The sequence below is a fragment of the Durio zibethinus genome, chromosome 21, assembly GCF_047325235.1.
Source record: "Durio zibethinus cultivar Kanyao isolate XHJ-2024 chromosome 21, ASM4732523v1, whole genome shotgun sequence".
Taxonomy (NCBI): domain Eukaryota; kingdom Viridiplantae; phylum Streptophyta; class Magnoliopsida; order Malvales; family Malvaceae; genus Durio; species Durio zibethinus.
In genome coordinates, this window is record NC_143182.1 from 6,808,449 (window position 1) to 6,834,787 (window position 26,339).

Genomic DNA, 26,339 nt, shown 5'->3' on the forward strand with positions numbered 1-26,339 from the left:
GTTTAAAATGAACAATTTTAACTATTCAAAAATAGATAGTTTTTGTTTATTCAAAATAAATGGTCATATCTATAACAAAAAACATTTATCTATTTATAAAAGCTCATCTGATTTTTTAAAAATATACAAAAAATAATTCTTGAGATTCTCTCTTTTTTCAAATTCTAGATTTTTTTTTATAAAAATTTTACTGCAGAAAACCTTTATAGAAATTCATTAATCTTATAATACGTTAGTGATTGCTCGATGGATCGATTTCGTCAATGCAAAATGCAATCAGTCACTTGGCTTCATTGTATCCTCAAGATTTATTGTCTATAACTTTTTTGCATAGTTACTAAGTAAATAATACGGTAGGGACAGATAAAACAGTAAAAAAAAATAGCATCATTACACACCTTAGAGCTTTTTCTCAAAATTTTAGATTTATCAAAAATAGTAATTTCAATTTTTCAGTGTTTGCTGTAACAATCTTAAGCTTTTATTTGGTTCGACAATGGCTACTAAAGCAACGTTCAATGAATTAGCTTCTAATTTTGTCAAATTAAGTCATTTTGATGGTTACAATTTTTGAATATGGCAGAAAAAGATACATTTCTTGCTTTCAATCGTGAACGTTGTATATGTTCTGACTATTCCTAAGCCATAAGAAAATAAAACAAAAAAATTTATTGCTGCAACAAGAAAGAGATAAAAATAAGACAATTCAAACTACATGTGTAAAGATCATATTCTGAACGATCTGTCTGACAGCCTTTTGATACCTACCAAGCCAAGGCTACTACAAAAGAGTTATGGGACAAATTGGAGACAAGATATATGACCGATGATGCAACAAATAAGAAATTTTTCATTAGTCATTTTAATAATTATCATATGATTAATGGTCGTTCTATGATTGAACAATTGAGTGAAATTAAAAAAATGCTTAATCAATTTAAACAGTATAACATGAACATGGATAAAATAATTATTGTGTCCTCTGTAATAAATAAACTTCCTCTATCGTGGAAGGACTTTAAAAGAAGTTTGCAACATAAAAAAGAAAAAATCACTATTGAGCCTTTGGCTAATCATTTTCGAATTGAAAATGAATACCAAAAGCAAAAATAAAATTTCGATTCTAGTGATGCCAAAGTTCATTTTTTGGAGAAAAGACAGACTACAAAATTTGACAAAAAAAAGTTAAAGTTAAAGCAAATTGCTAATGGACCTAAATTCAAGAATAATGAAAAAGGCTCACATTACCATTATGGTAAGTCAGGACACTTCAAGAAAGAATATTGATCACTACAAAAGAAAAATGCTTCCTTAAAATAAGATACTTTTGAAAATTTTATTGTCATGATTTTCGAGATCAACATGCTTGAAAATGATGAATCTTTATGGTTTGATTCTAAGGCAACAAAATATGTGTACAAGGGTATATGTATTAACCTTGAATTCACTTATAAAAAAACTCTAATTTAGAATTATGTTTATTATGTACCAGAAGTTAGGAAAAACTTAGTGTCTGAAAGTCTGTTGAATAAATTTGATTTTAAACTTGTATTTAAGACAAATAAATTTATTTTATCTAAGAAAAAAAATTTGTTAAAAAAGGGTATATGTATGAGGGAATATTCAAACTCAATATTATTAATAAAAATAAAAATGTTATTTATGCTTACATGGTTGAATATTCATAAATATGGTATTATGGATTAGGTCATTTAAATTATAGAAAATTGCATGATATTAATGAGTTTCTGTTAATTCCTGAATTTAGTCAAGACATTAATAAATGTAATATATGTATGTTGACTAAGATTACCAAAAATCATTTTTCTAAGGTTAAAATAAATACAAGGTTACTTGAGTTAATTCACAATGATGTTTTTTTATATGCATATCACTCCTACATTATCTGAAAAAAAATTATTTTGTCACATTTATATAAAATTTACTAAATATTGTTATGTTTATCTGTTATATTTCAAAAATGAAATACTTGATAAGTTTAAAATATATAAATCTGAAGTTAAATTTTAGTGTGAATATTTTATCAAGTGCTTAAGGTCAAACAAAAATAAAGAATATTATAGTCCAAGTTACTTTGAATTCACTGAAATAATCTACTAAGTTATTGCTTCTTATACACTATAATAAAATGGTATAGCTGAAAGAAATAATAGAGTCTTAATATAAATGGTAAATGCAATGTTATCATATTCAAGTCTTGGACAAAAATTTTAGGGTGAAGCTTTATTAATAGCTTATCATTTACTAAATAAATCTCTAATAAAGAAACAAAAATAACCCGATAAAAACAATGAAAGAAAAGAAAATCAAATCTTAATTATTTAAAGGTTTAGGAATGTAGAGCTGTAGTTAAAACTCCAGAATCTAAAAAAAAAAATGGGTGAAAGAGGATTAGAATGCATATTACCGAGAGATGCAATTTTTTATAAAAATATATTTAAATCTATTTCGAGACAACTACAAGCAATTCATCCCATAAGTGAAAAAGAAATTTCAAATCCATTTGAACAAACTGAAATTAATGATGAATCTTATCAATAAATAAAGACAAGTAAAAGGGTTAGAAAGGTAAAAAATTTTGAACCAGATTTCTTTATGTTTTAAGTGAAAAGGACTAGTGAAAGCATAACAATAAAATTTCTTATTATTTTAATGCGGAGTCTAATTCTATTACATATGAAGAGGTAATGAAATCTCAAACTTTTACTTTTTTTAGAGAAACAACAAATGATGAAATGAACTCAATAATAAGAAGTAACATTTGAATTTTGGTTGACGATCCACCAAGTTCTAATCTAATAGGCTGTAAACGAATTTTGAAAAAAAAAATGAAGGTGGATGGAACCTTAGGTCAATTTAAAGTAAGGTTAATAGCCAAGGGCATTACACGAAAGTAAAGGATAGACCACTTTGATACTTGTGCTTCAATAGCTAGAATTGCTACAATTAGGCTTCTAATTTCATTTGCCTCGATTTATAATTTGATTATACATCAAATGATGTAAAGATAACATTTTTAAATGATAAATTAAAAGAAAAAGTATATATGGAACAACCATAAATGATTTATCGTTCCAAGTCAAGAGCATAAGGTTTGTAAACTTGTAAAATCATTGTATGGACTTAAGCAAGCATCAAAACAATGGCACCAAAAGTTTGATGAAATTGTTTGTACTAATGGTTTTAGAATTAAAAAGTCAGACAAATGCATATATAGCAAATTTGAAAATGGCAAAGAAGTCATAATTTACTTATATGTGGATGATACGCTAATATTTGACACTAATTCAGAACAAGTTAAGGAAATAAAAAAAATTTTATCAAATAACTTATCAATAAAAGATATGGCTATAACGGATGTTATTATTGAAATTAGAATAATCCAAAATAATAGTGGCATAACCTTGTCACAATCGCATTATATTAAAAAAAAAACTTAAAAAGTTGATCTTTTCAATTGTATTTCAGTATCTACACCCATGGATTCTTAACTGAAATTAATGCATAATACTAGTAGAACAATCATTCAATTACAATATGCAAAAGTAATTGGTTATCTAATGTATTTAATGACTTGTACAAGGCCAGACATAGAATTGCTATTGAAAAGTTATGTAAGTACACAAGTAATCCAAGTAACTTGCATTGACAAACAGTTAAAAGAGTATTTCTATATTTAAAGAAAATAATTAATTATGGATTGTGTTATAGTGAATATCCTTCAGTTATAGAAGGATATTCTAATGCTAGTTGGATTATTAATATGGAATATCATGTTTCTACAAACGGGTGGATCTTTGTACTTGGTGAAGGTGCCATTTCTTAGGGTTTCAAAAAACAAATATGCATAACGAATTTCACCATGGCAATTGAATTTATTACATTAGCCGCAACAGCTAAAAAAGCTTAATGGCTAAAAAATTTATTATATGAAGTACTTTTATGGCCTAAACCAATTTCTTCAATTTCTATCCAATGTGATACTGAAACAACTCTAGCGAAGACATATAGCTAAGTATATAATGAAAAGTCTAGACATACTGAATTAAGACATAACTATGTTCTACAATTAATTTCAAATACAGTGATCACTATAAATTATGTAAGGTCAAGTGAAAACTTGATGGATCCTTTAATAAAAAAATCTTTCTAGAAACTTGGTAAAAAATACCTTAATAGAGATAGAGCTTAAGCTCATAAAATAAAGTCCCCCATAATGGAAACTCGACTTAACACTTGGTATAACATCAAGTCTTGAGTTCAATGAGACAAAGTACATCATTTGCATGTGACTGCTAACACTTTAGTAATATTTAATGTCATCCCAGGTAAAGTGTTAGGTATTCATAATGGTAAAAGAATAATGAGTAATATACTCATAATAAACCCATAACATAAATATGTTAGAGTATTATAGTTATGAAAACACTCTTAATGGAAGCTACCTATGTAAGTGTGAAGTGTGGTTACTTCTAAGAGCTTAAGACCTAGGCTCTAACAGCACTCATAAAAAGATGATACAAACACATGGCCATAAATGTGTCACCGAATACTGAGTATTTATTAGGTGATGAAATCATTGTGTGAGACAAGTTCGATTAACCAAATGAAATAGTTGGTTCAAAGCATAGTCTACCATGCGATTTCGATTAATTTTAACTTGTTTTCACTAAGTAAATGTTTAAATCGAAAGATATCTTTATTTATGCAATTGATTTCTAAAGTTATCATATATCTGATTTATTTTGAAAAAAATGGAAGATTGTTAAAGATTTTTAAAATAAAATATGAGAAATTATCTCACATTAAAAAAGAAAAATTAAAGATAGATAGTTAAGTCTGTTCAAAATAGAAAGATAAGTCTGTTCAAAATGAACAGTTCAATTATTCAAAAATAGATAATTTTTGTCTATTTAAAATAAAGAGTCATATCTATAAAAAAATACACTTATCTATTTATAAAAAAGCTCTCCTGATTTTTTAAAAATATACAGAAAACAATTATTAGAACTCTTTCTTTTTTTCAAACTCCATATATTTTTTATAAAAGTTTTGTTGCAAAAACTTTTATAGAAGTTCAATGATTTTGTGATATGCCAATGATTGCTCGATGGATTGATTTCATCAGTGTAAAATGTAGTCAATCATTGGATTTTATTATATCCTCAAAATTTATTATCTACAACTTTTTTACATACTTACTAAGTAAATAATACGATGGAGACAAATAAAACCTTAAAGAAAATGATACCGTTACATGCTTTGAAGCTTTTTTTCAAAATTTTAGATTTATCAGAATTAATAATTCTAGTTTTTCAATGTTTGTTCTAACAAAAAAGAACCTATCTTGAGAGTGAAACAAACAAAAATGTACATAAATATTACCAAATAGCAATTAAAAAAAAAAAACTATTAATACTCTGTTGATTGATGAAATTCTTGTGTTTATGTTTGGTAAAAATCCTTATGGAACATTTTAATTAATACAAAAGTTTTATTCAAAGAAATGTCTAATTATTGATTAATTATAACTTTTAATTTTAACTCATAAATTTTCATTTAATAATTATACTTTATTTCAGAAACTAAATTCCAATAATACTTTATATCAAACCTCAAAATTTATTTTTTTAAGTAAGAGAGTCAATATTGTAAAAAATCAAAAAAGATCGATTAATCAATAATCAAATCTTTCATAATTAAAAAAAAAAATCAAATCTTTCATTAGTTTAACGAGGATCCAATTACCAAATCATTAGATTTGTTAAGAGTACAAATGTAATTACCATATATAGCTACGAAATGTAATTACATGGTATAGGGGTAAAAGGCTTTCAATTCACATACTCAAAGTGGTGTAATTTATATTCTATTGGCTACAAAATCGACCCAAAGAGATAAAAGGTTTCAACAAGATACCTAACATCAGGGATCACAGGCATGAAAGCCAAAATGAGAAAAAAAAGCTTATTACTTTATTCCCAGCTAGGGTCTAGGGTAAAACTAAAAGCATACATTGGTTGGTCTATTGAAATAAAGTCTGGCCAGTTACCAAAAAGCTATAATAATTTTGCACTACTGGGCCCAAGGTCTAATGGATTACCAGTTTTTTTTTTTTCTGCTTCACTGGACAGTTTAGGCCCTAGGGTTGATTTGATTTGGGACCATTACATCACCATAGTACAACCCCAAGCTTGTGGAAGGCATAATAATGGTATGGCACAGAAATATACAGGTAACACGTTTTTGTGGGGTCCTGATGGTGAAATTGACACCTTATCTTTCTCACCACAAAAATTTTATTTATATGATTTTTGGATTCAAGAGCAGGGCCCCACATAAATACTTCTTCCATGAGGTTTTATCTATTTTTAGTTGTAATTGAAGCTAGAACCTTCTTTATTAGTTTGATGTGGGGTGATGAAAAAGGAATTATGTTCCGGGCTCTGGCTAACTCCTTTTTGTTAAAAGTAAAGCCCATAAATTGGGGAGACAGCATTTCTCAGTAACGCCCACTATGAGAGAGATGTGCTTGAGTGCTCAGACACATGGCTTTTCCTTTTCCACTTAGAGCCCACACGCCAATATTAAGGCCCAGTAGAGAATCAATTACACCAATATCTTATCATATTTCAGATCAAAGAGGTAGGAAAAAAAAAAAAAAAAACCCTTAAATTCAATCAAATTTGACATTTATATCCCATGTAAGATTTATATGGCTTTGTTGAGAGTTTCCGACTAAAAATTAATTGATTAGAGGTGAAGCCTCAATTCGATAGATATAAAGTTTTATGTGTGGGCATAATAATGAAGGGGGATAATAACGAAAATAACACCTACTCCGACATGATGTTAAATTTAAATATGAACGTTCTATTGATTATATAAGAAAAAGTTTTTATTATATTTATATGCACAAATTACTTTCAATTTAATAGTTATGGGATTTCTTTTATCTTAACTTCAATACCTCATGTCTATCATCAGAAAATAATACTACTGTTTATCCTTATAATACTAATCTATCCATGAGTTCTTTTTGGAAGTTTAATTCCATTGCAAACAAATTTTTAGGTGCAAGCACAAAAAAAAAAAAAAAGGGAACAAAATCGTAAGTGGTTAATTCATCTATAAATCACAAATGAACTAAGCAAGAAAAAGAGCTGTAAATCCCAAAGAGGTTCATGCATATGATAGAAAAACAGAGAAGTTGGAAAGAAAGCAGCTTGAGCTTTGGGAATTATTAGGAAAAGCCTATTCTCATTTTCTAATTATCCCAGTAGGACCCTTCCCAAATAAAAAAAGACTGCAAAAGTTTGTAACTTCTTCTCTTTGTCACAAAAAGAAAATCATGACAAGTTCAGAGCATTTTTGAGTGTCTAAAAAGAACCAAAGAGGGCAGCCCAGAACCATGTTCCCCGTAAGTTTTAAAAGGTTTCAAATGTCCTCGAAAAGGAAATCATTCCATCTTAAAACTATGTTGTTGGTAGACCTGTACTTGTTCAAGAGTCGAACGATTACCTGTTTAAATTTAGAAGTTTGTTCAAAATTTAAAAGAGTTTTAACATAAATTTTAAATTCTTTAATTTTAGATTTGTTTAAAAAAATCAAATCTTAAATACGATATTTGAGACCAATATTTGATTTGATTTGAAAATTTTTTATAATTATAATTGTATTATATATAAATAAATATGTAACTAAATAATATAGGTATTTACATTAATATAATATGTCTATATGATCAATTCTATCCAAACATCAAATTAATTTAATAAAGTTATTTTTTATAATGTTTAATTGATTATTTATTTTTTAATTAATATTTATTATAAAAATTATTTTTATTTTTTAATTTGAAATATGAACATAATTTAGTGGACTTGAACAATTCATTTTAAAATTTAGTCGAACTTGAACAATAAAATTAAGCTTATATTTCAAATCATACAAAATTTTGAATAAACCTAAAATTTATTAATTTCATGCATAAATTCGATTTGGCCTATGAATAAATCTGCCTATACTTGGTAAAATTTTTCTGCAAATTATCTTCCCAAAATATATCTGTTTGTGTTCTGATGAAGGTGGCCTCAAATTTCCACTTGCATCACATCAGAGAAAAAGTTCACTTTGCTTCGGTCTTAAGAACCCTCCAAAGAAATTTGCCTTCCCATGAGCAAATTAACTAGAGTTTCAAACCTATCTTTTAACCGCTTGCTAACTAATAATTACATATCTGTCTTTCGGTTTGATGAATCTCTTTATTCTTTTAGATTATTTAATGCAAAAAAACTATATTGGAATTATGAAGCTTAGATTTTGTGCTTTTGAACTCCTTATTGTTTTAGTTCTTTCAGTACAAAATATGTTACAGCAGGAGGATATAAAAAAAAAAAATTTATAGATGTTGAAATTATAATTTTAAAATTTTTAAAGTTTTTAGTTTTTTTATTAAAAAAAATCAAAGTCTAAGATACCAACAAAAAATAAATAAATTATAAGTCTTAAAATTTGAATTTGAATTTTATATAAATTTATTTTTTGAGAGAAGTTAATAAATCCTTTAAGCTAAATTTTAAATTCAAAGTTTTTAATTCCTTTGATGCAAAAAGTTTGTGGTGGATTTATTAAACTTAACTCATGTTTTTAATCGATATTATGTAATAATAATTACACACCTCAAAAGACATTAAAGTACCACTCTTTGTTTTAACCCATGGGAGTGATGTTTCTCACAAAGAAAAAGATAGAAATATGTGCAAAGATAAAACGAATCCATGCAATCCACGCATGTAATAACAAAATGCTTTCCATCATACAGTAACTGATTTGTTTTTCTTATTCAATTATTATTTATAATTATGAAACAAGCCCATCTGAATCGTGTGAATCATGTTGATTCTGGGTCAAAATCTTACTTTTTGAATGGTCTATGCAATATCTACCGAAATTATCACTGACAGCTTTATTACGGAGGCTAGCCTCATTATTTGAGTTTTGGTTGTTCTCATGTCGGGTATGTATTAGTGTACTAAAAGTCGAATTTAAATTCTCCTATTCTTATAACATAATAATGAAAAAATGGATTTTTTTTAAGAGTTGAATTTGACTACCCACTCTGAGTGATTTGAAAAAAAAGGAAAAAATATTTTTAGTGTTTGTAAAGGGAAAAAGGAGTTATTTGAAAAAATGGATTTTTTTTTAAGAAATTGGTATATTTTTAATAAATAAACATAAATATTTTTACTTGTATTTTGATTTTTAAATATTCTTTTAGTTAGATATATGAGGACTCTTAAAAATATTCTTAGTCAAAAATTTTATAATTAAAGGAAGAATCCACTTATATAAGTATAAGTCAAAAAAAAAATTTATAATTGGATAAAAATTATTAAGATTAAAAATATTATTTTGATTCAAATTACTTATAAAATTAATTATAATCAATTGATAAAAAATTTAAACTAATGTAAGCAAATTCATACAAATGAATAGAGACTCATTTGCACTCATATAAGTTTTATATATCTTTTTTTATCTTTGAATTATAAATATTAAAATAAATATTATTTTAAACTAAATTAATTATGAATTTAATATGGATTCCATGATTTTCTTTCCTGTATACACTGGACAAAATAACAGCATGAAGAAAGCAAGCACATGGCAAAACTGAAATCACAAGAAACACCAATGGTTGGCAATTATGCAAATGGATATCATCACCATTAACCATTGAGTGAAACGACAACCGTATTTCTTGGTAGCAATGGCAACCAAAATTCAAAAACCTGTTCCTGGATTAGATATTAGTAGTACTATAATACTACTATTATATTCACTTATTATATGTTTCGGAACAGAAGTTTGATTAGATCATCGATTTGATTTATTGAATTAAAAATATATAAATCTTAGTCAGGTTGTAGTAATTAATTAAGGGATTAAAAACAGAGATAAGTCTCTCTCTGATTCACTGGAAAAAATATGAAAATTATTTTTCTTGGCATTTCTGTTTCACCTAATAGGTCCCAAAACATCACATTTTTTTGTACCCGCCTCAACTGCATCATGCGGGACGTGCCCTTTGCACACGGCATATGTCAAATCAGGGTAATTTATCAACTGAGGCTTTTTTTTTCCTTTTTATATTACTACTAAATAATTATTTATTTTAGATTTTATATTTACGGTGGAGATTCCTGATTGAGCGGACTGGTAAGAGGAGATTTGTTTGCTTCCGTAAAGTCGACCTGCGCCTTTTCCTTTTACGAAAATACTTCATTTAAAAATTTAGTAATTCGATTTGTGCAATTTCTTTCAACAATTATTTTTTATTGTCATTGTTCATTGAGAATTGCTTTATATAAAATATGGTATTTATAAATCTATTTTCAGCGCCACCGATCATGGGTGAAAACTTTGTTATTGTTTTATTTATTTATAATTTATGTGTACAGAAGTCATCAGCTCTACTGTTATCAACTACTACTAATTGAAATAACAACCGCGATGAATTCTGTAGTTATTAGGTGTCCCATATCAATTATTTTCAATTGCTAAACAAAGAAAATAATTGGGGTTTTTCCTTTTTCCTTTTTCTTTTGTTTTTAAATGCAATTACTGAAATAGAAAAGCCAAGGATGAAGGGAACTATCCAAGTTTTGAAGGAAGCGCGGGGTATTCGTCCCAAATCCAACTGTTTCTAAGAATCCAGTAACCGTACACGTGCCCAACTACATCACATCAACCCATTGGACATAACATCCTTGTCGATATAGCGACGCGTCACATCCATAAAACGCTTTTGTGCATCCGAAGGAAAATTCCACTGCATTCCCTATTTGGCCCTCCCACACTATCCCCGTTTTACTTTACCACCCCCTCAAACCCCATCAACCATCAAAAACATCAGTATTGATTTGTGGGCCCCCTTGGCCAAAAAATTGTGGACCCCTCTTTTATTCATTACTTTGCAGTTTTTAACAGAGATGACATCGGATCGGGTTTGGGGTGGATTTTGCTCGTCTCAAACCCGATTCGATTTCATATTTTATAAATTCGAACTTGATTCGAATTTTTTTAATATTCGAATCCGATTCGATTTGATATTATATAAATCGTATTCGATTCGAAATTAATAAAAATATTATTTTTTAAATATAAAATATTATTTTTTAAATATAAATATTTAAAAATATTATTATATAAATATAAATAATTAATTAATTAATTAAAAAATAATTTTTTAATAATATCGGGTCGGGTAAAGTTGGGTTTTAGGCATACCCGACCCCTACCCTGATCCGAAATCGAAATTCAAAAAAAAAAAACCTTATCCTATAAGATCGGGTCGAACCGAAACCCATCGGGGACGAGCTTGATTGCCGTCCCTAATTTTTAACCTCCCACTTTCTTCATTAGTTATTGCTGTTATATTAAAATATAGCTAGCTTGTTACCACATATTATTTTTATTTTATTTATATTTAAATAAAAATATAAATTAATATTATTTAATTATTTATATAATTAAAAATATGTAAAATATAAATAATATAATTAAATTATTAAATTATAATAAAAATAAAATTTTGAATTAAAATTTTGATAAATTTTAAAATATATGATAAATAATATTAAAAAAAATCTAAAAAATATTATAAATAATATTATTCTAAAATATTATTAAGCATACGAACAGAGTATTAAAATAGAAACTAAAAGTTTATCGCTTCAAATTAATTTTCTTCAATTTACATCATTTTTTGCTTCTCTTATCATTTTTGTATATTTGTAAATTTATGTAATTTTAATATAAATTTTATTTATTTAAGAATAATAATGATTTTAAATATTTAAATAATATACATGATAGCTTATTCACATACATTTTTTTTTTTATTTTAGTAATTTCGTGATCTTTATCATCTGTATAACTTTTCAAATATTTATGCTTTTCAATTGTTTCGAGGTTGACATTTGATGTAAAATTATGTTCCTATAACAATTGAAATGAAATAATTTTAAAATTTGAGTAAATAATAATATTAAATTGTAAACAATTATTAAAAAATTTATTAAACAAAAATTTAATAAAATGTATTAAACTACTTATTTTTTTGTATATTTTAAAGTAAATATCAAGAATAAATACAGACTATCCTCTATATAAAGTATTTCATGAACATGTGTACTAATCCATATTTAATTTTTATGAAAAAAAATTATAATTATTGAATTTTACTTCAAAAATATATGAATAATCTATTAACTCTTCTAATAATTTGTTCAGTTTGACATCTCTATCCTTGCGTGAGTGAGCTTTATATAAGTTTATTGGTTGTCATGGGTCTTTTTGAGAATCCAATGGCTAATAACAGCCTGGTTAACCAACTTGAGAGTCCGGTAAATTACATATATTCTGTTGTTATAAATTGACTTATATGCTCTTCATTTATCATCATTTATGGGTAAAGAATGAATCAAATAGACTTTACTAAATGATAACGTGATTTTAACAGAAACACAGGGAGTTAGCAAGGGAAGCTGTGAGCAAAAGTCATGTCCTATCGAAGAATGGTGAACCTGTTGATAAGCCACTATTACCCCTTCCCAATAAAGCAACTAAGATATTATTTGCTGGAAGTCATACTGGTAACTTGGGCTATCAATGTGGAGGTTGGACCATTACATGGCAAGGTCTTAGTGGCAATGATTTCACAAGTGGTACTTTTTAAATTTACACTTAAAACAACTAAAAACGTACATATAGGTTTTGTTGGCCCTAAAGTTTTGATGAATAAAATGACCCAGAAAAGCATTTAAGTTTTATTATTACCTTCGTTAAATTTGGTGACATGCTTTGAATTTGATAGAACAGGATACAAGAGTCATTCGATTAATTATAAAAATAACAGGCACTGAATATTTTACTATCTAAAATCAATCAAAGTGGTAACTGTCATTTAAAATATTGTGAGAATTTGCTATTGTTATTAACATATCAAGGGGTTAGCTAAAATTCAAACAGATTCAGTTTAGCTGAGTTGAGGGCTACCAAGGCGAGCCATTTAATCTAGTTATTTCTTGATCTTTTGAAAACTACCAGGAGCTCCAGAAGCCAAGTTTTACCCAGAAACCTCAACCCCGTGCTTTCTGCATGTGGTTTTGTTTTGTGCAAGTAATAATTCAGGGCTAGAGAGAGATTCATGTGACTGGTGCTCATCTGACAAGTCCATCCCAGGCAAGATGATTTTGCATGAATTCTTTGCGAACAACTCTGCAACTACTTCATAGCCATCTCGAGGCAGTGTTATAGAAGCCAGCTATCAGTTCAAAAGGGTGTGCTCGGGTTTTATACCATGAGTACATCAGTGAGACTTTCCCATACACATTCACTACAATATCACTGAAAATTGAAGAGGCAAGAGAGATGAGACAATCTTTACGAGATATAAGCTAGCTTGAGTATCAGGAAATAAAGAAGTCACCATAAAGACTTTCCTATGATCCATCGTGATCCTTGAAGAAGCTATATGAGTTAGGTGACTAATCATAAGTGGGCGCATCATGTGGACCACCTAGTCCCCATAATGGATTTTCATTTGCTTCAGCATGTTGCTTAAGAAAGTTAAGCATGTTGATGTCATAACATTGGAACTCCCCAACTCCAGCAACTATGCCACTTTTGGCAGGTTCGTGACAAGAGGGATAATGGAGCTCGCTATATGGTCCCAGACTCATTGAGATTCCCTGAAAAATTATAATATAGAAATTGTAAAATTAGTTTTAAATTTAGATGAAGTTATATAGGGATAAGAATTCTATTAAAATTTAAATTGATTTTTTATTTAAAATTTTAGATAATTCAATAATTTTTTAAATATATATTTTTGATAAATAATTTAAAATTAATAAATATCCTATATGTCATTTTAAAAATTTTCTTATATGTAAAAAAATGAAACTATTCACATAAGTATCAATGTCAACAAATTCTATCAGGTAATTAGATATGTTGTAATATAATATATAAAATATATTTAAAAGTAATATTTTTAAATTAATTTTAACATTAAATAATATCGATCATTTTTGTTAATTTTAGTTAATTTTGACGCATTAATTTGTTTTGATTGATACAAGAATATAAAACAGATTTTATTATTTTAAATTTATTTTATTAATTTATTATTATTTTTAATTTAATAAAAATAAAATTGATTGATAAAATAATCATTAAAACCTAATTTTTTTATATTTTGTTTTTTAAAAATTAAAATTCATAAGTATATTATTTAAAAAAAAATCATACTTTTTCTCTAAAATTTAATAATTATAAAGTTAAAGTTTTTTTTTTTCATCTCTTTGTTTTATCTTAATATTTATATAAAAAAATACTCATTTAAATATTATATGATTAGATTAAGTATTTAAAAATATTATAATAAATTGATGATATTATTTTTTATATTTTAAAATTTATTTGTTTGTTTTGTAAAAATATTATATATTTATTTTGTAAATTATTAATATATTATTATATACAAATTCATTCATATTTATAAATATGTTTGTCTTAAATTTAAAAATTTGAAATAATATATCAAAATAATTGATATAGATATATATTATTTAAAAAATAATTAAAATATATTGAGTATGGTATTAATAACTTTACTAATGATCGTGATTTTTTTTAAAAGGTAAAAAAATTTTAGTTTTATTCCATCTATTTTCTTCTTAAGTGGATTCATGTAATTTTATTTATGTTAAATTAAATGTATTTACAAGAAATAACTTTTTTATACGAATTCAAATAACAAATATAAAACCCGCTTTCATCGTGTCCATTGAAAATATCATTCGTAGGCCGTTTGACTCTAGTTAACTACAGCCTGTGAGGTGCAACGAGGGTATTTTAATCTAACTACGCAATTTATTATTCACCCTGTCAAATTTTTACTTCCCCAAGTCAATAAGAGCATTTAAACTCGGGATTTGACGAGCGGTGAAATGCTGAATTACTGTTTTGTCGTGTATTCAGTTCTCAGTATCCTCCATAGAAATGAGCGTGTTCTCGTCAGACTCTCGAAAGGATAGTTTACCGAACCAGCGGAGCTCCCTAGGCGACGATCATGAAGCCGTTTCAGAGACCTCCGTATCACGAGGCGGGGTAAAGTTAACCAGCAGGGCCTCAGGGCATAATACAAAAGGGGTAATTACGACATTTCAAACTGGAACCTTATCGTCACGCTCCTTTTCGTGGCATCGTGTCAACACGACTAAGGAACGAACCGGGTTCATCCGTACCCCCAAACAAAGGATTAGACCTTCCGCCAAGTTGGATTTCAACGTGGCCATCGATCCTAGTCAGCAATCGCTACCCTTACCCTTTATAATGCCCCGGACCACTTCCCCTGCTAAATCGTCATCCAAAACCCAAGGAAAACGCAACACTCTCGTCTCATTTTCACTTTCACGCTTTCTCTCCCATTCTTACTTCATCGGTTTTTCCTTTTTTTCGTTCTCGTTGCCGGCTATTTTCGCCGGAAAACTGAAGCATTTCGCCGGGGAAAAAGATGGAGTCACCGGCTACCGATGATCTTCGCGTGAATTTCCCAGGCAAAATCGTTACGTCCTCGTGCCGTCGCGTATTTCGGGAACTTGAACCGTAACTGAAAAAAAACCCTTAAGCAAAAGCGACTTTACTTGGCAGAGTTTTGAAGTTATTCCATGCTTTATCTGGGAAATCAGAGGCAAATAAGTATATATAACAATCAAGCTTAAGAGTCTTGAGTCTTGGTAAACCGCATTGATTTTTTGCCCTTCCAAAAATTATATTAGGAATTTCTGTGTCGATTGCGTTTGCGGATCTCATCACAAAGCAATATGTTTTCCAGTTATCAAAAAGAATAATCAACTAGAGTTTGAAGAGCAGCCGTGGTAACGGTGGAAGCGCTTTTTTTTTTTTTTTAATCAAAGCTGAGAAACATGCCTTTCCCAATGAAGATCCGACCGATCGATTTCAACACGCTAGAAGAGGTGTCGCCGCCTCGGTTGGAGACAGTAAAGCCGGTTGTGAAATCGCGTTTCAAGCGGCTTTTGGAGAGGCAGTTCCCTAGCGTTTTGAGGAATTCCGAGGCAGAGAAGGTCGGCGCTGCCGCCCCCGATGATCTGCCTTTTAACAAAGAATGCACCGCTGAGTTCGAGCCGAGCTCTGTTTGCTTGGCGAAGATGGTGCAGAACTTCATCGAAGATAACAACGAGAAACAACAATTTGGTGCGGTTAGGTGTAGCCGGAACCGCTGTAACTGCTTCAGTCGCAACTGCAGCGACAGCTCCGAAGACGAAATGGATGATTTCGATTTTGGTGTCTCTAATCTCACTTCGTCCAGTGAAGCGTCTGAAATTCTAATGGTATAACAATTACTTCCACTTTTTTTTTGTTCTAAAGTACTTTTTGCTGTAAGATATAGTTTTTCTCTTTTAATTTGTTTTGCCCTTTTTATGGAGCAGAGTTTGGTTTCTTGTCCGAGTATAAGTGAAAGGAATTTACTGGCGGATACAGCGCGGATTGTGGAGAAGAACAATATCTGTAAGCGTAAAGATGATTTTTGCAGGAAGATTGTTACTGATGGATTACTGGCCCTTGGATACGATGCTTCTATCTGCAAATCTCGCTGGAAAAAATCCCCCTCTTATCCCGCCGGTACTTTCTCTCTCCAATCTTTTTACTAAAAGAATCTCTACATTTCAATTTGCTTCCTCTCAAGAACAAAGAAGATTATCTATGGCTTCAAATTAGTTACACAGATATTTATGCTATCAATTACTCTGTTATGGCTTGAATTTTAATAATTATGGACATAATAATTGTTTATTTTTAACAAGCAGGGGAATATGAATACATAGATGTGATAATTGACGGGGAAAGATTGCTGATCGACATCGATTTCAGATCAGAATTCGAAATCGCCCGATCAACAAAGACATATAAATCAATCCTCCAAACGCTACCCTTCATCTTCGTAGGCAAACCTGATCGTCTCCAGAAGATAATTGCTATTATTTCCGAGGCGGTAGAACAAAGCCTGAAGAAGAAAGGAATGCATATTCCTCCGTGGCGAAAAGCTGAGTATGTCAAGGCCAAATGGCTCTCTCCTCATAACCGAGCCACGCCTTCACCTTCACCCACTCATACACCCACATTCACAATTGGACCACTCAAAGAATTTGAAATCGAAACCATAGCTAAAGAAACAACTGGCCAACCTTTGTTTGAATTGGACCCTGATGAGAAAAACTCAGTTGAAGATGCTGAGTTGGGGGAGTCCATATTTGCTTTGTCTGAGAGCTTTGAAGAAGAAGGGAAGGAAAAGATGGAGAAAGAAGTGTGGAAGCCACCTGAGATAAAGCCTAAGAGCTCACAAATTGGGATTAAGATCGTGACCGGTTTGGCCTCTGTAATTGAAGATGAGCCAAGAAAATTTTGACTTCGATTTTTTTTTTCTCTACTCTTTTGGGTTATTAGAGAAACAAATACTATGGTACATGGTTTAACTGTTTAAATCCCCTTCTGTTTTTTATGTAAGGGTTGATCTGATTTTACTACTAATATGAAATAAGATTGTTATAGAAATGGTTATGAAGAGAAGTTAGTAAATTTGTTCTTAAGCCGGTGCCTCTTATTTTTTCTTACTTAAACCTGCAAGGAAGTCCTGAAACTGATTCGGTGATTCCAATTATCTCTCTCTTTTTCTTATCTCTTTTTATTCTTGTTGGGTGTTTTTTATTTTGATCTTCTGCAGCGAGGGATATTTGAATTGTGGAATCAAAACATACAGGGAAAAGGTAATTCCCCATCTCTTGTGCTTTGCCCTTTTCTCTTTTTTTTTTTTTCAGCTAATTTATCAGTTTCTGATCTTTAACAATGTTGTTTTCTTAAAGGAGTAGAACTGAATTTTATGTTGATGGAAGCGGGCTCGTGCAGTCTCGAGCGCTGTGAGGTTAGGCCTAAGCTATTTTTTAATTGCTCAACTGATACTCTGCTTTATTCATCTTTGCTATTATTCTATCCAGTATTTTATTGATGGTATTAAATGATTTCACATTTATTCACCGGTTTTGGTGTGGCCGGAATACCTTTTTTTAACTGGTTTTCTGATTATGACCCACGGTTTTGGTTGATGGATTAATTCCATTCCCTAACTTCGATTGCTTAGTGGGGAGATGGACCAGAACCAGAGGTCAATTATGGCTACGTCAGAATTAGATAAGCCTTTGAAATTTGAGAACTACTTTGTATGGTAATTAAAGCATAAATGGAAAAGTGATAATTTTGATAGTAATATTCTTTTTTTAGAAGAAAAGATATTCTAATTGAAAATTTTAGCTCATTTCTTTCGGTCCAAATCTAATGTTTGCTTAATATTGGCCTGTGAATGACGTTTTTTTGTCTATGTAGTAGTTGGCATTTCTATATATTCTGATTCTGATATATTGCCAGATGAATCTGGCGTTGTGTTGGTTTCTTACTCTCTTTTTTTTTTTCTTATCTGTCTCCCAAAATGAAGGTAATGGAAGTTACTAGATGTGAAAACTGAAAACAACATCATCTTCTGTTGAATTACAAGGGGAATATATCCATGACTGGGTTTGGAGCATTCTGTTAGCCTTGAGGCCCGAGCCATTGTGGCTTTGGTGGGCTGCTGGTCCCCTCCCCGGCATTTGAGAGTAGGAGTTTAGACCTGCATTTGTCCAGAGCTGGGAGATGGTCCAGCGAGAGAAGAAAAATTAAGAATTTATGAAACTGCTTATGGTACAAGCTTGGCCTCTTTTCCAACTTTGTGGAAAGTTGAATCTTTGGATAATTCCGAATTTAAGGACATAATTTCACAGTTGGGGGGGGGGGGGTGGGGGGTGTTGAAAATGTCTTTTACTTGCAGTACGGGCAAAATTAAAAAAAAAAAAAAAGTTGGTAGGAATGCAGCGACATGCATGAGCTTCCTCCCTGCACAAACACAGGACTTAAATTTCAATTGATAACAAGATTAATAGCTTTGAAAACACCTTTTTGTTATTGGATCAAGGCTCAAGCCTGGAATCTCTTACTGGAAATCTACACTTGTCAGCTCATTCACCAAAACTCGAAGGCCTGTTCATAAATCCACTGGAATCTCTTACTGGAGATCTACATTTGTCAGTTGTTTTTAGTGTTCATACTCATGCTAACATGCACCAAAACTTGTCGTTTCTATGCCTCGTACTGACGCCGGGGGTCCACCTGGTACTAGGAAATTGCAGCAGAGAAAAAGCCATTTAATAATTCAACAAAAGCCGTTTGATTATTTATTTATTGTGTTTAAAAACTCCAGAAACAATCATTGCGTTTGTGAAATTTAGTACTATTATTTCTCCAGATTAAACCTGATAGCTCCTTTTTTCCGCTTCTCTGTGTGGAAAGATTCTTTGAGGTCAAATCCTGCTGTTACGTCCAAAGTTTACATTAGTTTTAGTACTACAGTAGTAGTATTTTATTTATTTATTTATGTGCTTAATTATTTGTGAAAGCAACCTCGCACGAACCACTTTTAAACTCTCTGTCTCTACTTCTATTTTTATTGCATCAGTTATAGCCTGTCCACGGATGCACACTGGGTTTCGTTGCGTCTGACTTTTTCTTGAGATAAAAAAAAATTGGGTTATTACTTTTTTGTAAAAAGACAAATCTGATCATTGCTTTGGGATCAATCTTTTATCGATTTTTTACTGAAATTATATTAAATAATATTTAATAATCTTTCCTTACAAAGAGTTTTTTCAAAAAAATGATGAACACAACAATTTTATTTATTATAATAATCCAAAAAAAATTAAAACAAATGCCTTAACAAATGGAGTAAACGTGCTTCTTGAAGTTGACAAAAGCAACTGTTTGTTTAGAAACTAAAACATAACGTTTTTTTATATGGAGTCTGTTTTATCACATGCTTCATAAACAAAGCCCACCCCCCCCCCCCCCCAAAAAAAAAAAAAAACGGAATATTAAAAGAAAAAGTGTATATACAACAAACCTTTTTTAAAGTGGTCGGCTTTTAAATTAGGTGTCATTTTTTTAATCAAGAAAATGTCACTCTGGCATTTTCAGAAGTCAATAATTTTTGTGCTCCTTTGATTCCTTTCGCCATTAGTTGCCCCGGTAAAGTCTAAAAACGTACTTCCCAAAAATATTCACAGTAGCATTAAGCCTAGAATATGATACTCTAATTTAGAATAAATATTTTGGTTAAAGGTTAAAAATATTGTTGATTTAAAATTTTAAAATTTATTATAATTAATTAATTTTTTATATTTAATAAATTCTTAAATAAATAAAATTTAATCACATGACAATATTTAATCAATTAATCTTTTAACTAAAATCAATTGAATTCTTAAAGGATTTCAGAAAGAGATGATATAAAAAATAGAGAAAATTTTTATTTTAATTTAATTTATATATATATTAATTAGGTCACATGAAAAATTATTTATTTATTTATTAATGTCATATAAAATTTTATTTTAATAATAAAAAATTTAACGATATTAGTTTTTTTATCTAAATAAAAACTTAATTGAATGCAAGTAATGTTAGAAAGATTCATTGATTACAATAAAAAATAAATAATTAAATAATTTTAAATTATAATTTAGAGGTTTTTATTATCTTTAATTAAAAATTTTAAAGTATTTTTGTTAATGCAATTATTACATTACCAGCTTGTATGAAATGAGAGTATTTAATTTTAATACTTACACTGATCTTCTTTTATATATATATATGAGTTAAAATATGATACATTTATAACATATCATTTTTATACACTGTCAATTAATGATAGAATAACATATTATTTAATGAATAAAAATAAAATTTTTAGACTCTTAAAAATAAATTTATTTAAAATTAATTAATTATAAAAAATTTGCTCTCCCCTAATTTTAGGATTAATTAATATTAATGTCAAAAATGGGTCACGGACTATGTGATTGTTGCAGATTCCAAGCTTATCCATGAAGCCCTATTCCAAAGGGCTTGCTGTATGTAGCATCTTAACCTATTTATATTTTGGTGCGAAGATCATTGAAGAGCGGGTTAAGAAAATAAAAAACATATTTAAAGATGTAAAGCTAATAACATCACAACTGTTACTGGATTTCTTGCCTATTCTTACTCCATTGTTTCGCTGGCAAATGAAAGAAATTAAAACACTGAGGAATCAATATAGTCTTTTGCCCCATTTGCAATGTTAATATTAATTAATTTTAAAATTAGAAGAGAGTGAAATTTTAACAATTAATTAATTTTAAATAAATTTATTAATATTTATTTTTAAAAATTTAAATTTTTTATTTTTATTCATTAAATAAAATATAATTTTAATATTGATTGACAGTATATAAAAATAATATATTATCAATGTATTAATTATTAACTTTATCCGGTAACTACAATTAGCAAAATAAAAATAACAAAGGAGACCAGACCCTTAAAACTCTGAACCAGAGGGACCAGATCAAGCTGTAGTAACGGCCAACGTTAGTTATTTGGTACTAAAAGAGTAGAGAGAAGGAAGGAATAAATAAGAAATAGGAGTCTTCTTCGTGAGGGAGAGTTCGAAGTTTCAATGCCACTTTCTTCTTTCCGTTCAGTATGACTGTAACAACAAAACAAAAAAACAGTGATTCTGTCGGTCGAAAGGACACGACAGTTTCATTCCGTGTCTGATGATCCAAACACATGACTCCCTTCTCCAATCAATGCCTCTTTCCTGTCATATTTTTGGACCACCCATTCCATTAAAGATTTTATGATTCACCACGGTGAATCATAATTTTTGGACCACACATAAAACGTTTCAGTGAGTACATTTTTCGTATAATTCACAATAAGTTATTATTTTTTTTGTACGAAAAAAATTTAAAATAAATAAATTTTTTAATTTTTTAAATTAAAATAAAATGTATGATATTTTATAATTTAAAATAAATAATTATAAATCATGTATTCGAAATGATTTTAATAAGTGACAATCGATAAAATTTAAACAAAAAATTTATTTATTAAAAATTATAAATTTAATTAATTGAATCAATTATTTATTTATTACTATTAGTTATATGCTTACGAAAATTTTTTTTTTTATTTGAATTACGCAACTCAAAGCAGTAAAAAAGATATTTTCCCCAACCCAAAACTCAAAGAAGAGCCTTTTTCGATTTATCAGATTCGACCTCACTTTCCATGAACCAAAATTTTAATTTAATGCAACAGACCGTTAGGTGAATAATTATATAATTTGAGCATGTGTATGCATTTCCACTTTATATTAGATTAATGCAACGTTAAACTGAAATTTAGGAAAATCTCACAATTATAAACTGAAAAAACTGTAAATTTTTATTATCAGTCCTTTTCGATTCCAAAAACTGGATTTTAATCAATTTCCAAACCTTGGTTTTGCCTTAAGTTGGCAAAGCTAACCAGGGATAGAAAGGATCACCTTCAGCAAAGAATGTGGCTTGATAAGGGGATGGGGAAACCCTGTTTAACACGCCAAAGGTCCAGAGAGAGACAGAGAGAGAGAGAGATTCCTCAACAAAAAAGAAAGAAAACGAAAGAGTAACAATCAAAAAAAGGAAGGGAATTAGGCAAATGAGAGAGAGAAGTTTCAAGTTTGTTTTGCTTTGCTAGGAATAAAAAAATTAAAAAAAAAAAGGTTGGTTAAGAATAGTTTTAGAAGAACCGAACCTTGACCTTGGACAAGTAACATTTTAGGCTTTTACCCATTTTTTGTTTTGCCATGGATTGGGCTTTGGGGTTGAATTTCAGAAGTATATTACTCCAACCTTACTCTCCAAGAAAGCTATATTAAACTATATGTCCTCATGCAAATCAGCTTGGCAACTAGGAAACTATCTTCATCATTAAGAGGAGTATGTCAGAAGCTTAAGTAAAACATGTAAGTGTAGACTAATCCTACGTTCTCATCCGGGCAGTTTAAAGGAAATACTGTATATATTAAGAAAAATGCTGCTTGCTTATTTTATTGTATGCAGTTGACATTTTTTTAGCATTAACTGAATGTAAAGACATCCATTGCCATCCCCTGGAACTGAAGCTGAATTTCTAGGCACCAAGTTTAGGCCTTTAGGGGATCTCTTGATTTTGATTTCTTCCCTTCATAATATTATTATATTCACAACCTCCGTTGCTCACGTTCAAAGTCAAAGCATATATAATATATTGATATATATGGAGGTGCCCTGCTGGAACTCTGAAAGAAGTTTGATGGAAATTTCCTTGATTATTATCCCTTTTACTAGCACATGTTATATGTTGTTTTCAGTTTCACCGCCCATAACCACGACAAAACCTCCTTCCCGTCCATACTTTACCATAAAAGTCGTCAAGATTCTAGTATGCGTTAACTATCTTATAAAGAAAAGATAAAAAATGGTTGTTGAGTCAATATTGTTGACCGGTATACCAAGCGGAAAGGCCATAGGAAACCTCTAAAAGGTCACAAGAAAAGTACAGCCAACGAATTTAACGACAACTGCAAATTTTTTCTTGGTTGACTTGCTGTCTTTCAGGTCTTTTTAAATTAGATTGATTTGTGTATATCTAAGACTGCAGAATTCCCGTTTGCTAAGCACTCCATCTCAAGCTCTTTCTATGGCACCACCATCCCCGAAGGAATATATAGAAACAGCTCTTTTTGCCAGCAGCCCTTACGCTCTATCCTACTCGGACTCTAAACAGAAATCGCTTATACTAAGACACCTCCTTTCATTTCTTCAAGAAAACCCTACTTTCAGGCCCTCAACTGGTAGATTCATGCACAATGATGGAACCGAAGTGAACCTTCTATATGCTAGTGGCTGCCTCCATGTCTCCAACTCCACACCTCCCATTCCCCTCATCATTTGGCTCCATGAAAACTATCCTCGGAAGGCACCTTTAGTCTTTGTTTCACTTGATCCCATGACCCCAATTCATCGCCATCATCCTTTTGTTGACAATACTTCTGGTGCCACATCCCCACCTTATATCCTAACCTGGAAATATCCTCCATGCAACCTTACTGATCTCTTGCGCAATCTTGCCCATCTTTTTAGCCATGATCATCCTTTCTCGTATACACCGACGACTAGTTTCACTCACCCTTCTCTTGTTTCTCCGAAGGAAGCTCTTGATAGACTTGTAGGTATGCTTTACTATGACATGGTTGCTTTGCAGGCCAGTACCTTTGGAGAAATAGAGGAGCTATCCTTATTGCAAGAAGAACTGAAGAGGCGTGATCATTTTACCACAAGCTTGATTTCTGAGATGGAGCAGGAAAGGAAGAAGCTGAAAGAGAGAGCAAACAATTGGGCAGAAGAAACAGATAGGATGGAAAACTGGCTAAGAGTAAATGATCGAAGACCAATATTGGCCTTGGATGCAGGAGATGTTGAAATTGAGGATGCTTTCGAAATTGATGACAAGTCAAGAGTGAGACTTGATAGCTCGGCTGCAGATATTGCTATAGAGGATGTACTACATAAATTGGACATGGCACTTGAACAAGACGCTGTGAGTATTGATTCATATATTAAGCAAGTGAGGAGCTTGGCCAGAGTGCAGTTCTTTCTTCTATATTCAGAAATGAAATTAATTAATGGCCTGGACATACCCCATTACCCAAATCAATCGACTTGAATACTTGAAAATTTTTTTCTAGGCATGTTCAGTCCTTAATAGTTCAATTTTTTGTTATCTTTTCCCTAAGGATAAGACACAAATTATACACGCATATATATGCTATTGCTTTCATAGTATTGTCAACGAAAAGTTGTTTGTTGATTTCCAGAAATGATCTGTTCCTATTTGTGTTGATATTCCAATCAAAATTTGGGTAAGATCATATTTAGATATAGCAAACTCCTTTGTGAAAGGAGGAATCAGCTTACAACAAAGTGTGAAAGATTGCATCTAAAATCAATTTAGGGGACATCCTTGGAAAGGGGAATAATTAAAGATGCATTACTACGTTCCAAACACTGACATCACACAGCTCAAGTAATAAACAAAAGATTGTGAGACAGGGTCTAAGACATCACTTTTCACCGTTCTACAGAATAGGGATAGTCGATTTTGCTAATATTTTTATTCAGTTTTATAATTTAATTTGTTTATTAACGAGTGAGAGTGATGTATGATGGCTAAGCTCCAGGATCTTGCCATGGAAGTGAACTAAGTCTCATTGGAAAATTAGCTTATCTTCATACTTAATAAATTAAGCATCAGAATCAGATGATTACATAAAAGATAGGGGGAATAGTCAATGAAAAATTATATATACTCCTCTTTTTAAAACAAAGATGATATGACATCTTCATAGTTGCACCATATATACTGGGACAACCCAGCAAAGAATATATTCATTTGATTTGGTACTTTGTTGTTGTTTTTCTATTTTTTTTTTTTGTTCAAATTTGTTTTCCGTAGTTCATATGTATTACGATTGTTTTGACATAGACTTGTATTAAGAAATACTACTACTTATTTTGGTAGATACTGTTAAAAATCAAGTTAAGGAAAAATGAGGAGTGCCATGAATCATAATTCATAGATAATCATTGGGCAAGAGAGGGTGATCGGCTGGAACTAAGCATGAACCTGAACTGATCACTCGTTATTCCGAATTGGGTTCTGCTTTGGGCTAAAGATTTTCAGTGGGTTTCTCAGTCCAGTTTGAACCCTTTCCTTCTTTTGTTTGTAAATGGACCTTTATGTTTTTTTTTTCTTACAAATCATATCTTGGAGTTTCAATGTTTGGTTATGGTTTCCCTGCTTAGCTGTTGTTTTGGACCCGCATAATATTGTATTATGAAACATGAGGTTATCTATCACCACCATTCTAATGTAATGCATCTTTATTAAATTGTTAATGTGACAGCAACTTATGCGATATATACATGGTTATAGTCATGAGTTATATAAAGAAATATTCAGACGTTTGTTTCACGAGTAGACTTATTACGATGTATGGGATAAATATATATTTTTGATAATAATAATAATAATAATGTCACCATGAGTTGAATCGTTCTCAATTGGCTATGCAAGTTATTGTCTTATTAAAAGGTGTAAATAACGAAATTTATTTGTTAGGATTTTTTTTAACCCAAGTAGATAAAGTAAATTATAAATCAAGCAAATAATAAGATAGGAATAAAAAAAAAAAAAAAAAAAAAAACAACTGAGAGTTGAATAAGGTCGGA

General features: G+C 30.0%; 2 protein-coding genes and 1 pseudogene across 2 annotated transcripts; 2 read left to right on the forward strand and 1 right to left on the reverse strand.

The window, feature by feature from the left end:
- Positions 1-13,105: 13,105 nt before the first annotated feature.
- On the reverse strand, positions 13,106-14,891 carry LOC111306434 (inactive beta-amylase 9 pseudogene; annotated as a pseudogene).
- Positions 14,892-15,455: 564 nt separating this feature from the next.
- LOC111305238 (uncharacterized) lies at positions 15,456-17,702 on the forward strand. Its single transcript, XM_022902576.2, has 3 exons — positions 15,456-16,445; positions 16,545-16,737; positions 16,923-17,702. Exons 1-3 carry the CDS (start codon positions 16,020-16,022, stop codon positions 17,519-17,521), a joined length of 1,218 nt encoding a protein of 405 aa, XP_022758311.2. The 5' UTR covers positions 15,456-16,019; the 3' UTR covers positions 17,522-17,702.
- Positions 17,703-23,675: 5,973 nt separating this feature from the next.
- LOC111306103 (protein ELC-like) lies at positions 23,676-24,888 on the forward strand. The gene has a single exon (XM_022904009.2). The coding sequence runs from the start codon at positions 23,749-23,751 to the stop codon at positions 24,772-24,774; it is 1,026 nt and encodes a 341-aa protein (XP_022759744.2). The 5' UTR covers positions 23,676-23,748; the 3' UTR covers positions 24,775-24,888.
- The last annotated feature ends 1,451 nt before the right edge of the window (positions 24,889-26,339 follow it).